The sequence below is a fragment of the Cyprinodon tularosa genome, unplaced genomic scaffold, assembly GCF_016077235.1.
Source record: "Cyprinodon tularosa strain WSP-4 unplaced genomic scaffold, ASM1607723v1 ctg221, whole genome shotgun sequence".
NCBI lineage: Eukaryota > Metazoa > Chordata > Actinopteri > Cyprinodontiformes > Cyprinodontidae > Cyprinodon > Cyprinodon tularosa.
In genome coordinates, this window is record NW_024038824.1 from 856,478 (window position 1) to 871,267 (window position 14,790).

Sequence of the window (14,790 nt, forward strand, 5' to 3'; positions counted from 1 at the left end):
ACAAAGTTATTCTATTTCCAAAACTAAAAAGGAGTCTTGGGAAATATAAAAGATAAACAAAGGCCTTCAGCTGAGTGGTATAAGCAGCTCAATAAAGCAGCTTTCTTGCTTATGTTTAACTTAGAAATGCTTGGACTGCTTAATTATGAATTTGTGTAGGGATAAACAATGTCCAAGGCTACGTTCTGGCATGGGCTTTTAATATTGATACACAGGCTGATTGTATACGTTTGAAACTGTAAAAGTCATCAGACGCCATTTTATTCACGGTCAACATTACTGTGTCCATTATCAGTCCTTAATGTTTGCTTTTTAGGCTAAATTCCTAATTTATGTCTCACATTTACCAGTTAAAACATTACTTAGTTTGCTGAGATTTATTGTCACAAGCTTGCATTCCTTCATAGGCAGAACAATCTGGCAGTTGCCATTGGGTCGATTCCAGATAGTATTAACCTTGATCTCTTTTTACACCCAAACTACTCGTTACAATCATTTTCGAGATTCTTGCAAGTTTGTTCCAAATGGAAAACTAAAGTCACATTTGACACATCTTGTTCCAAAATCATCCTCCCTCATGTTCCATTTCATGGTGCGCCCACCTCCACGCCTTACAGCCGGAATTAAGACTCAACGAAGGTAGCGAGGCCAGATTTATACCAAAACAAACTTCAGAGACCTTCATATATATCTATGTTTACTACTATGTTTACACTTGCTTTATAGAAATTCAAGCTGATCACTAGAAATACTCTGTAGGCAGATCATCTGCTGGGAAATCAATAAGATGTTGTTGTGTTTTCACCTCCACTTTTTGGATTTATCCTTTTTCTAAAACTTCCTTCTTCTTGTCTCTTTGTTGTAGTTTGTGAAGTTTGCTAACATCGAGGAGGACACCCCTTCCTACCATCGTCGCTATGACTTCTTCGTCTCTCAGTTCAGCGCCATGTGCCACTCCACTCATGAAGACCCAGAGACCAGAACCAGGTATGTCTTCTTACAGCATCTACTCAACTGTAGTTATTGTACCGTATTCTGCTGCACTCTCATGGTCAAGTTTACATGGACTGGATGATAAGAATGACAGATTTTAGAACTATTGTCTATGGTTGGATTGTTGCAGGAAAATCTGTGTTAAATATATTATTTCTGAAGCTTCATAAAATTATATCACAACATCACTGTGTCCATTAATTATTGCGATAATATTCCAAGTGATGTGAAATGTTGTTTTTCAAATGTAATATTCAGTCAGCTGAATGTGGTCTGATGGTATCAGATGCTCACGCTGTACACTAATTTAATGGCCGTAAATGCTGTAGGTAAAAAAGTAGTGGGAGCACAGTCTGTTGTTTTATTTTATTTTTGTGTATTATAGAGATTACTTTAATTGGATTTTAAAAAAAGGCCTGTCTTTGATTGACCGGTCGGGGTGATTTATTTAAATATAGTTAAACAAGTCGTGAGCTTAGAGATGGAGCAGAAAAACAATGGAGATTGTCAGAGTCGCTCCAGATACGTTTTGAGCTAGGGAGAGTTTAAAAGCTGCTCACTGTTTGCTCAGACAGTAGTAAAAAAAATACGTAACCTTATTATAGTATATTCACCATCTGTATATTTATCTTTCAACCATCCATGTGTGCTTTTGTTTTGAATTCTAGTGCCTTAACTCTCCGTAGATCATCTGTAGTGAATATATTTCAGGGTTTGGTCCTGATGAAGCTCATCTAAAACCATAAATGTTTCCTGCATCCTTTGAAAAGGTTTAACCAGAAGGTCAGAGGATGGCACATCTAGTTGGCTAGTCTGCTTCGATCAAACAGAATTTTTTAATGTTTACACTATGTTAACTTTTGACTAGTTAAATACAAAGAAAACCAAACCATCCAATAACAGGACTAACCAAGGCTAAGCTTTTGATGTACTGGATCCAGGTTCAGTTAAAACATTAGGATGATGGGTAACTGAGGGAAAAATTATGACTGGGGCTGCAGCAGACAGTCTGTGTGAGACCTGCATCTGTCACCTGCTTCAGGGCATCACAATGCAGCGCACATATCTGTGGTCATTTATTGGATTCACAGTGAGATGCAGCGCTGCTTATAGCATCAAAACAGCCATGACTCAGAGATCCACAGGTACACAGAGGGAGACCCTTTGGCATTATGAAGCTGAATTCATCACTTCTAGCTCAAGATAGTGTAAGAGTTCAAAAAAGACTCATTTATTTGTCTGAGTCAAAAATTGCTGTGGGAGGAATTGCTCTATCTACTCAATTTTCCCAAATTTGAAGAATAGAGCAGGTTGGGGTTCATTAAGCCAAATTGTTGTTGAATTTCACAGTTAGGCTATATGGAATAGCTTTAAAATCTTCCGTCAGGATTCAGATCCTTCTTCAAAGAAAACCTGCTGCTCGGTTGAAAAGGTCTTCCTCTGGTTACAACCTAACCCTCCATGTTTTGTCACATCAACATCCATGTCCAGAGAGACCGAGTAACAAACCCCGCATCCCACACATATCCATTATAAAGCAGATATAAATATATCTCCTGCTGATCCATATTTCATAACCTCTCCATTCCACTGAGACCACATGGCTGTGTAACACCTCCTCACGAGTGCTTCGCTTCACTTTCTAACAGAGAAATAAGAGCATAGTGTTGATGAAGGGAGTGAGAATAACTGGCTCACCCAAGACAAATCCTTCTGTCACATGGCTCTCCATCATCTCCAGTGTGGCAATGAAAACCAAAAAAAAAAAAAAACATGCAGACCTTCTCTTCCTTTGATCATTTTGTGTTTCAAAATAAAGTCTGTTTCAAAAAATTGCTGCTTTTTTTTTGGGGGGGGGGGGCTTCATTCCTTATATCTGGATAATCAACAGTGTCTTGTGGCAAAGCTGCACCAAAAAGGCTTAACTTGACAAGTTATAACTTAACACCAGTGTCTGTTTGTGCAAGTTCATCTGAACTCTATTTACTTCTGCATATAGACTGATTACTAAACGGTTTCCAAATAGACTGGGTCCTAATCTGAATCCAGCACTCTGGAATAATTAGTCATACGCAGCAATCTTCAGAGGCAAGGGAGGGTTATTTAGAGAAGCGAGCCCACAGGATTAGAGCCGGAGGAACCTTACAAGCCTGTTGGTAGGTGGAAAAACATTCAAAGAAACCAAACAAGCTTTTTAGAGAAACGTTAATCCTTAAATAAAAGAAGCAAGCACAGTCTGCATGTAGGGATATAAACAAAGCCTTTATTTATACACATTCTAAACGTATGCAGGCAAGCTCATAGTTCTGTAATGACTGTTGCAGCGTTGAGAGCCTGATGAACTTTGGGAGCTAAATACTAAATTCTTATCGTTGAGCCCAAACACAAATCTTAGAAATACTTTAAATACTGAGGCATTAATTAAAACATAATGAATTTTCAATTTGAGTAACATAATTTAGGTAGTAAGACTCATTAAAGGTCAGAAAACTTAACAAACTTTAAAAACTTTTTTTTTATGACTTTTTGATATTTGATTTGCTGCTTTTTAAAAATGTTGACAACATGGACTAGGGGCTGTTGCATATATTTGACCCAAACTTTATTTCAAGAAAAACAAAACAGAAAAGTAGAGGTTTGTGTAAAAGGATAAATAATTCTGAATTCCATGTTTTGGAAATAACTTCTGGTGTTCCACATGGTTTGCTATTTGGAACCGAGTTATTTTATGTTGTGCTGTTTGTGCTGTAAACTAAAGTTTTAAAGCATAGGATAACATTAATTGCTTATGGTTAGATTTAAATAATTTGTAAAAAAAAAAATAGTGACGATTTTAGAATAGTTTCATATAAATAGGTTATCGATTAGTGACATTAAAGCTGTTCTAAAGGACTTTCAGTTTTGGTCAATTTTGGCTCCCTCAGTGCAGAAAAGCTGTATTTATTTTAATTTTTTTTTTGCCTACGTGGAACTACATTTCTGTTTTCAGTGGCTGTGTAAAAAATGTACAGCAATGAGGTAATTAATCTAACTGGTGGAAAAAATTTTATATGACGACGCTGAAAATAAGAAACATTTATCTTTTTTTGTACTATATTAATGCAAATACAGTCTCTCAGGGAAACTTGTACGCATCAACTTCTATCGTTGTTCCCGATGTGGAAGTGACGTATTCCGTAAAGCAGTCTGCGCATTTATAGTTTTATGTGGCAGGGTTACTGCCACCCTCTTCACTCTGCTTAGTGTCGGAAAAAGTGGGCCATGACAGAGATTGAATAAGAGAGGTGTCCTTCAATTGTAAGTCAACCTCTAATCACAAAAGTTTGAACAGTTACTCATTATTGGTTTAAAAACAAAATGATTTTGATGTAACATTTAAGTTTAATAGCATTTAAATCAAAACTATTGACAGATCTTTTAAAGATAATCAGATCATTTTACTTTTATCTATTACATATTGCAAATATTTTTGAAGAAAGTGCTGGATAAAAATTTCTGTTGAATGTTTTTCATTTTACAGTAAAATCTGGTAAATATTTATTCAAATTATTAGAGAGATAATATTCAAACTTAAATGCTGCAATAAAAAAGTTGACTGATGTTTGATTTTATCCAAGGCATATATTATGTCCGGAATTCTGCAGGGTTGGTTACTTGGGTCCCCACATTTTCCCTCCTCTGAATTCCTTCATGAGATGTTATTTAACATAATTACCTGATTTTGTGTTGTGTTTCTATAGTTTATTTTCCTGTCCAAGTTGAATAACTGTGTGTGGGTGTTGGTTTAGGAATGTTATTTGTTGGCAGAACTTTGGTGAACAGAGTAAAACTCCCTGCTCACCACAGTTCTGTTGTTTCCAGATTTAAAGTTTAGAAGAAAATTTTGATTTTTCCCTGTTGCTTTTATTTTCTAGGAGCGTGACTCTGAAGCCGACCATGGCAGTGAAAGTAAATATTATGTTCAAAGTAATAATCTTTTTATTCTCATATGTTTATATTGAAATAAATAAAACACAAGCTGCTTTTATTTTATTCAATAAGACTGATTTAGCACATAAATTAAATATAGCTTTTATTGTTTTGAAGATGAAGCTCCTCAACACTGCCAGTCCTATTATTATGAGGAGAATAAAAATAGCTTTTGAATGGATGCATTGTGGGTCACGGTGGGTTGTCTCCTTCTGACAGGGTCGGCTTTTGACTCTAATAAAGATGAGCAGAGGATGGAAACAATATCCGAAGTCTCTCCTGTCTCATTTACTGGGAAAATAGCCAGCTACCTTCAGAGCTGCTAACATTGTTTGGTAAACCTTTGAAACGGCAGCTGAGACCTCTGAGTGGTGGAGATATTTGGGCAGAAAATGGGACTTTCATTTCTATTTGTATGTATGATGGGGGGGTTGGGATGCTGTTTGGGGGTATTTTTGAGATACGATTTCATACCTCGCAGTATAGTAGGCGCTCTTCTGTATTTCATTATTCTTTTTTGTGACGTCTCAGGTGGTAGAGATGAATTCCCAAATAGGATTTAGCAGGAAGCAGCTGGATCATGCCTGAGGAGGGATCGCCTGCCCTTCTTTTTTGTATAATTGTTCTTAGAGTTTTTATGTCCAAAGCTGAAGGGTAAAAAGCATTGTACCTTTTGACTGGTCCAAACATCTGGGACCATCCCGGTTCTGCAGACCCAGTATGGTGCAATGATGGGGGAATAAGTTGCTGGTTAAAACCCACTTTGTGTCAGACCCAAACTTTTATACCAACAAAAAAAACATGAAAGTTTTTAAGCTAACTTTAGTTATAATTAACTTTTATTTGTCTACTACGAGTTACACACCTAAAACCTTTCGACTATTCCAGTTAAATGAGATTAGTTTAATTAAATGCAATTAAAAATTCAATTAAAATATCCCAGTTCAATCAACACTGACAGTCATTTCAAGACTAATGAAATCAGTTTTCCTCTCTAGTTATTTATTAGTTAAATAAAATTTTAATTAATTCACAGTAAGGAAAGTTCTGTTTAATTCAGTTTAACAAACTTTTACATCATGCCAAGAAGTCTTGTCACCATCATAAAAGAAAAGCTGCAGATTAGACGACGTTCTGAAGCTGGTGTCTGTTGTTACTGCAGGATTCAGAAAGTTAATCCTCTCATCCCTTGACTCAGATGAATCTGGGGGACAAAGGTTGGTCTACTCCTCTGGGTCCGACAGACTGCACAGGAAGGGCCCCTGACCCGACGGGTCCCCAGCATGAGACGGAGCACGTAGTATCCCACTAGTCGGCCTGTGTAGCTTTTCCAAACTGAGGCTCAGCAGGAGGTCCAGTTGTTTTAGAAAACACATCAAAGAGGCGGCTTGGATTGTTGTGTCCTGCAGAGTGATGGTACCGAACTAAGGGCCCAAAGAAAACCATCCAATGCTTTCAATGTAACTGAGCCGTCTGTTTGTTCCAGTGCAGCAGAGCTGTGTTCTTTACCGACATTAGACATCTTTCTGAATCCGGCCTGTGTCATCCAGGCCATAGCAAACAGAACAGGTTTGAATCAAAAGCAGCTGGACTTTTGCTGAGTTTTTCTAAATATGTTTCAACAATTAACCACGAATCATTAGGTTTACAAAGGTTTAAGCTTTTGTTTTTAAGCCCGTCTCTACCGAATCAACTATTCCTCCACATCCTGGAGGAGGGCATGAAGTTTTCCACAGAATAAAGGTCAGAGAGGAGAGATGATTGCTTTCTTGTTTTTTTTCCTGTTCTCTAAACTGAGAGCCTGTTTTACAGTTAATTAAATAAAAAAATAAATAAATTAAAGTTGCAACTATCATTTTTTTTGTAAAATATTAATTAGTCTATCAATAATTATATAGATTTATCAAATGATCTAAGAAGCGATGCTCTGAATAAATAACAAGCCTGAATAAACAAAGTAATCTCCTTGTTTGGCAAAATGGAAAATTTAACAAGTGGCAGAATTACTTTTGCAAATCAATAAATCCGTTGACAACTTTTTAATAACGGAAAGAATGAATAGATAGAAAAAGGTGCGAGATTGAGGTGAGAGATTTTGTCTTTGAGTTTTGGTGCTTGAGTTCCCGTGTTCTGTCAGATCAGCATACCCTGTCAGACCAGCATTTATCCCTTCAGCTTTGTTCAAAAAATAGACTTTAAACTATCTCACCTTGGTGTATCCCTGTAGTAATGTACAAAAAAAAAACAATTTAAGGTCAGATCGCCATATGCTTAAAAAAAACACCATAAAGTAAGACATTTAATTGTATTATTGTACAGGACTAAAGGGATACACGCCTGTTTAAGTAGTTTAGTTTATTTTTCGTACAAAACTAAAGAGATAAACGGGTTTTGACTGTGGGTATGCTGGTCTGACTGGGTATGCTCATCTGACAACACCAGATACAAACCATCTAAAGACGAAGAAGGTTCATCTTTAATGCAAAAGTTTCTATTTATCTCCGCCAAGCAGTGTTTTTAGTCAAGTTTGTTTGTCTGTCTTTCTTTGTACAGGATAACTTGAATAAACGGATTTAAATGTAATTTTATCAAAGGTGAGCCTTAGTCAGTGGCGCATCCACAAATGTTTCATAGGAGGGGAGCCAGATGGCGCCACTAAAAATCTTGGGGTGGCACATTGAAACTAAAAGCCATAATTTCAGGGTTTGAATCTAATATTGTGGTAAACCTGCCTATAGAAATCATAAAGACTAAGGTAAAATCTACTCATACCTTGGTTTAATGTATGATATTTAATGTTATGCACTGGCTGTACATGATAGGATGAAATGCTAAACTGAAAGTTCTACAATTTACACTGGGGAGTGGGGGGGCCAGGGGGTGGCCATGGCCACCCTGTGCAATGCCCTGGCCACCCCCTGGTGACACCACTGGCCTCAGTCCAAGGAAAAATTCATACAATTTTGGTGATGATACAAAAAAAAAAAAAAAATTCCTGCATCCGCATCATAATCATGATGCGGATGCAGGATTTATTTTTTTTTTTTATTCTTTAACATTATTCGGCAGAACCCTCCTAAACCAGAGGGTGGCAGCAGTGCTTATTGACAGCTTCAGCACCCAAATCCAAAAAGTCTAGAAGCATTATGCTGAAGTTAAAAACACAGGAAAGGTGAGCCATGCCTCGCAGAACAGACACCAGAGGCTGCAGATACATGCTGGGCTTTAATTAGAAACATATGAAAGGATTTTTAAGAACAATTTTTACCAAAGGTGCACCTCATGCCAAGGAACAAGTCATTAAAATATTGTAATGATCCAAATCATGTGAGTATTAGCTAAAGCTTAGTCACAATATGGTGCAAAATTTTCTGCTTGGCAGAGATGTGTGCTCTCTGATTGCTTTTCTAGTTTTATTAATGTTTTTTGGTTTAATTACTGCTTTGAGTTTCCTGTTTTGTTATTAAATCTTTTAGAGTCTGTGCACTTTGGTTAACGAGTGTTTAAATAATGAAATTATTCCAATAAATAATGAATCACATTTAATTACTTCAGCCCAACTCCTAAAAACCTCTGGATGTTTATTACTTATTTATTTGTTCTTGGTAGTGAATGAGGTGATGATTCTGTGAACTTCAGCAAGGTTCTCTGGACCTTCAGATGGTCTTTTTGGAGCCTCAGTGGCCCCAGGATGTCCCCTGGGCTGCAGTGTCAGTGATCCAGCCTTGTCTGTTCCAGTTCTAAAAAAAAAAAAAGATGTTTATTGTGGCTCTGACCATAGATACAGCTGGTTTAGCTGACTATTGCCATTTCCTGACTTATGAAGTTTAAGCAGATCAGTCTCATTTAAATATATATTCTCGTTTTTCACATTTCACAACAAGAATCAAGGTGTGAAGCTTTGCTGCTGGAAGAAAATCTTTTTCTTTTTGCCTAGTTATCTTTTTCTTTTTTCAATATATTAATGCTGACAGAATGTCAGATGATTTTTTTTTTTTAGCAAACATTTATTTCAGCGAAATTTAAACAAAATGACTTGAATTAATCAGTTTGGTCCAGACTTCAAAGATAAAATAGGACCTAAAATATTTCAGTGTTTTACTCAAGAGAAAATTCATACATTTTCTAGTCATTCTTTCTAATCATATTTGAATAAACTTCAACTCAAACCAAACTGTAGTGAAATTCTATTAGATTTCAGAGCAAAATGCTTTTCTTTAGCTCTGTCGTGTTAAATCTCTCTTAATAAAAATCAGCCATTTTATATAAGTACAAACTTCCAGTGTACAGGAAATAACCTCCAATGCTTCATCTTCAATGCTTCACCAAACAGTCTGAGATCTCCTGTATCTGTTCTCAGGATCCGTGTTGCTGGGATCAAAGGTCTTCAGGGTGTGGTGAGGAAGACTGTGAACGATGAGCTGCAGGCCATCATCTGGGAGCCTCAGCACATGGAAAAGCTGATTCCCTCCATGCTGTTCAACATGCAGGACGCTGAGGACCTGGACAGGTACTGAACTCCACACTGAGGTTCTGTTTGTTTGTCAGAGGCGTCCTCACATGACACACATTTCTAACTAATGGATAAGTATCTAAGGTTGTTTTTTTTTCCCACCTACATCTGTTTCTGCTGATGTTTTCAGTTTTCTAACAGTGCAGAGTCTACACCGTCTTCGTTTGGTCTGCTTTAAAAATTCCCATGAACTTTCAGGATACTTTGGATCCCAAATAAAATGTTCCATTAGCTCCAGTCACATCTCTTTGGGTGTATCTGGTACAGTTTCCTATCCTCCGTCTGGAGTAATCCCCATCATCATGTGCCCAAACCCCAGACCTCCTAACTTTCATCTGGATCTGGGTCATTGTGCAGATAACAAAAGCTTCTAAATCCTGAAGCTGCATTGTTCCTGAGAGCTCTCTGACACTATGTGTTCCTGCATGAGGTCTGCAGTTCACTTTGAGATTCAGGAGGAAAGATTGATGCTGCTAATCTCTGGTCTTTTTTTTTTGCCAGCCATTCAGTCTGGTTCAGTTGGTGAGTTATGGAAATATACAACAGAAATCATGACCTTGGAAATGCAAATGGATGAGAGGAGAATTTACTAGAACTCAACAAACTGCATCACATTCAAGCATGAAAAATAAATATTTAGTTTTCTTATCGGAAGACGATTCCTTTACACTATGGCTCCCATTAAATATTAGTAGGCAAACAATATCCTGAGAACAAACTTTCTAAGGTTTTGAAACGTGAGGCTGCACAGTCCAGAGTTAGAATCATCTAAGCTTGTGATGGAGGTCTGTGATGAAGGAATACTCTGGTTTAAGCCTGGGCTCTGGTCATACTGCTGCAGTAAGTCTTGTGCCTAAAATGATTCATACCCCTGACGGATTTTGATGTGACATTGTTTTAATTATCATATGAAGTTTTGTCTTGATAAGCATCTCTAAAAGCATAAAAATGGTAAAAAAGGTTTAATTCAAAAAAATAAATTTTTCTGTTTGCACAATATTTTGAATAGGTTTTAATGTTCCAGAATGATTAAGATCCTATCTTTTTACATTTATCAGCTTCAAAATATCATATAATTAATAAACCTTTATTTATTTTTTTACTTTTGTTTTTTTTGGGGTTGTTTTTAAAAAAAACTTAGTTTCTTTTTAACTTTATTTGCTGGCAAACTTTAGGGCATCCTTGGCATCACCCTAATCTTCAGCTTTCTCCCCCATCCAGAATGTTAATGATTCCCAGGCAGATTCATTAATCTAAAAGACTTTAAACTTAAGTCTTTTAGCTAATCTCTTAGGTATAAATAATTGTAGTTTTAATTGTGTGCCAAAGTGAAGCATATGCCAATAATATCTTTGCAGCTTCTGTATTAAAAGCTGAGGGCAAGGTTTCCTTAATTTTCTATTTGTTTTTATTAATCCTCATTTCCTCATATTGAAGGTTTTAAAGTTTCGAAAATTTCAAGTTTATTGTAATCTTACTTTTAGGACTGGACAGAAACACAGACACGTGCATCTAAAGAGAGATTTATTTGATCTAAATATTGATAACAGAAACTCTGTTTTTCTTTCAGTGCTTTTTTGACCTGTAATCGGCCTCACCATTTTCTTTACATATCTTCATCTCTTCATCATTGATCACCTTGTTTCCCTCCTTTCTCTCATTTCCCTCGTTCCTTCTTATTTCATCCGTTTGGTTTCCATGTGAACTAAAATCTATTTTTGGATCCTGCTTTCTTATTTCTTTGCTCTACTGACTTTTTTTTTTTTTTCACATCCAGAGAGGACATCCTTCCAGGATGAAATGAGAAATTTGCTCCAAAGTCGGGGAAGCCTTGTTGCGTCGCTCTGTTATGTGCTAAACATCTTTGCGTCCACCTGCTGAAATTTAGACCCATGTATGGGTTTCACCTCCAGTCAGCAGATAATTCTTCTTTGAACTGAATCTTTTTTGCTCTGGTCTGAGGTCTTCATGTGTTTCCCAGCTGATCTCAGCCGTATGGGATTAAGCTGCAGCTCTGGGATCTGCTCAGTAACAGACCTGCAAGCTTCTGCAGCTCTGTGTTTGTGGAATCAGGGTGGGAAATAAAAAACAACGGTAACTTGGTGTTGATTGCTTTGCAGCATACTGCTGTTACTGTTTTAAACACTCAGCAGGAGTTGTTTTCAAATGACGATCTGAGCTAATGTGGCCTTCTTGGTCTCTTATATGTAGAGCCTCACTTGGCTTTGACACAAACTGGCTGTGATTCTAATAGCATTAATATAGAGCCTGAGGAGGGAGAACTGTGGAGTTTGACTTTACATCTTTGAAGTCAGATTGATGGATTTATTAGCTGAATCTTCTCAAAACCCTAAAAAAAAGTGTTTGGTACATTAATGAGGAATTTTTCTGTGGTTCAGTCGTCCACCGGGAGACTTTCCATTCACCCCTCTATAAAACATGTCTGCCTCTGAGGGTGGAGGATGGATAGGAAAAGAACTGTGCTGTTGTTTTATTTCCACCCTGAACAAACAAAGCATTTTAGGATAAGATTGTTGCCTGTTGCAGCCATGGTTAGTTTACCCCTGGATCAGTGTTGAGGGATTTCTACTGAATCCTACGTGGGTCTGATGGACGGCAGCAGTCAAGGCTGTCGGATTTGTCTTAATTGCTTCTTGGGGACAGTGGACGTGTCCAGCCTGCAGAGGGAGCGAGGGAAAAGCTTTGTTGGTCTCGACGCTTAAATCCCCGCCTGTGTTTGTCTCCCACCTCGTAAACAGAGCCAGTGTCCGCTCACCAAGACTGATATGAAGATGTCCACCTGAAAATGACTTTGAACTCCAGCTGCTGTGTGTTTGATTATCTGCTTTGCTGCAACACAACCTTCCCTTCAGCTTTGCTTCTGTAAACATCTTCATATCTGATAAAACCCAAACAGGCAGTGAATAGAAATGGACTCTGGATGAAGAAGGGAGGTAGTTTTAATGTATTCATTTAGAGCTGGAGTTAAATCTTTGATGTTCTTTTATCCATACAACATTAATCGAAACCGTCCAGCTGAAATCTCTTCATGGTTCCGCTTCCTGTAAAAGACGCTTCCTTACAAAGCTTCCCTCTGAGGGCTGCTTTATACTCAGAAACCAGGTCCTCTGCATGTGTGTCGCAGTGAATGCAAATGTGCCCCTACGCAGACCAAAATTATAGTTGACCGCAAAAAGTGCCACAGACAGGAGGTCTCTGATTGGTTTACATCCGCTCTACACTATGCGTATTTCCTGTTTGGTACCCTACCGGCTTGTTTTGTTTTTAAGACCGCCATTGTGGAAAACGACTCGTGAAGTTGGGCCAGCTAGCAGAGCGAGGTGCGCGAGAACGCTGGGAGCCTTTTCCCACCTGGATCCCCACTCATTTTCGCCCTCATGTCCCTCCATTGTCACACAATCTTGCCCCCTTTTCCTCTACTCCTTGGCCGTATCTAGACCCACAGCTAGTTCTTGATAGTCCCTCTTCGTTGTGACGTGGAATAACATAGCGCAGACCATGCTTCAATATTGGGCATAAATCAAAAATATCTGCGACGAGCTGACTGTGACACACTGCTCCTGGAGTATAACCAGCCCTTAATAGCAATTATGCCAAGACCACTGCACAAATATGGCTTTGCATGCAGGACACTACTGCTAACAATAAGGAAGCTCAAATACCAGGACTGGATCATCAGAAAAGTCAACTTGATGGGCTTGAGAAGGAAATCTTATGTAATCTATAGCTCTCACTGGAGCAGTTCACAGCCTAGGATACAGGGGCTCAGATGTGGATCAGTGATTCCAAACCCATCGTCTTGAGATTTAAAAGGGTAGGGTGCCTTCTCCAGGTTGCTGAAGATGTCCAACCCCAAGTGCAGGAGTTGGTGTCTCAGGATTGTTCATGAATGAGGGAACAATAGAGCAGGAGATTGTGTAGCATATGCAATAAAGCATGCTATGTTGATATGTCATGGTGAAGAGAGACTTGAGACATAAGTTAAAATCTCGATTTACTGGTCGATCTACCTTCTTACCCTCATCTGCGGTCATGAGCTTTGCCTCATGACCAAAAGATTGAGAGTTTGGAAACAAGAGGCCAAAAAATTTTTTTTCTCTGCAGGGTGTCTGGGATTTCCCTTAGAGATAGAGTGAGAAGTTCAGCTGTCGACGAGTGAGTCTGAGTAGAGCCGCTGCTTCTCAACGTTACTCCTTGACACCTCCATGATGAGGTCTTTTGGGAAGGTCAAACGAATAAGACCCTGCCCCTGATAAGCAGAATTTGGATGGACCAATGTTTTTATTTAGTTGATTTACCTGTCCAGTTAAAGCCTGGTACCCCGTTTCCATTTTGAAGCCCTGCCCTGTCATAAGTTGTCTCTGCATTGTAAAAGCTGTGCTGATGTTAGGCTCGTTATTATTTTTCTCTTTTTGGTTATTTCTCTTGCCTCTCTGAAAAATAGCATGAATGTTCTTCCACTGGAACATAAAGTGGCAGGCAGAATGAGCTACAGTGCTACAGAGCTACTGCAAGTTTCCATATATGAGTAAAATATGTAGCAAGAGAAGTGTTTTCCCCTTTCGGCTACTCCGATCAAAATTGGCGAGGAAACATGGCCTCTCCCAACGCCTGCCCTGCCCCCTATGAGTTTTTAACTACTAGTTCTAAGCTATGAGATCAGTTTGGTTTCTGATGTGATGTTTTTAGATTTCCATAAAAGGTGAATTTTTTTAAGCATTTCTTCAATTTTGCAAGTAAAAAGGCAAATTTGTCACACAACGTCCCTTTAAAGATTGCATAAATTGGATCCATTTAGTTTTAAGATGATTCAAAATTGAAAAAGTTGGTTAAGATTAATTTATTCTAGATGCAAAAGCAATAAGAGTTAAAGTCCAGCTTTCCTGTTAGATCTTTCTTTCCTTCTTGCATCATGTGTCACATCTGTCATTTGATAAATAAATTCAGACTATAATTTATTTTCTGTTTTACACCATTTTTAACACTTCTTACCCAGAAGCCAAAACATAGAAGAAAGCTTAATTTTACTACTTTATTAAACCACGACAATCCACCTTCAATTACAGCAGGGGGTTTCATATTTGTCTATCATTTCCACACTTCTAACAAGCAATAAGCATTTAATTTCCCATGAACTGCTTGTGTGGGCTGACAGTAATTGCTGTGTTTCCCTCTTGAGACGCAGCTGCCTGGAGTCCATATGTGACCGGGCTCTCTACTGGGGAAGTGATTTACCTTTACGTTGTTTTATCAAAGTAACAAATGCCTTCAGCTGCTGTAAGGATGAAGGCGGA

At 38.1% G+C, this 14,790-nt stretch overlaps 1 protein-coding gene across 5 annotated transcripts in view; it reads left to right on the forward strand.

Annotated features, from left to right (window-relative positions):
- efr3a (EFR3 homolog A (S. cerevisiae)) overlaps positions 1–14,790 on the forward strand; it is a 105,433-nt gene that overhangs the window by 44,508 nt on the left and 46,135 nt on the right. For all 5 annotated transcript variants that reach the window (XM_038286169.1, XM_038286167.1, XM_038286168.1 and 2 more), the window contains 2 exons: positions 866–987; positions 9,323–9,472. In XM_038286169.1, coding sequence (XP_038142097.1) covers positions 866–987; positions 9,323–9,472 — 272 coding nt within the window. The remainder of the gene's footprint in view (positions 1–865; positions 988–9,322; positions 9,473–14,790) is intronic.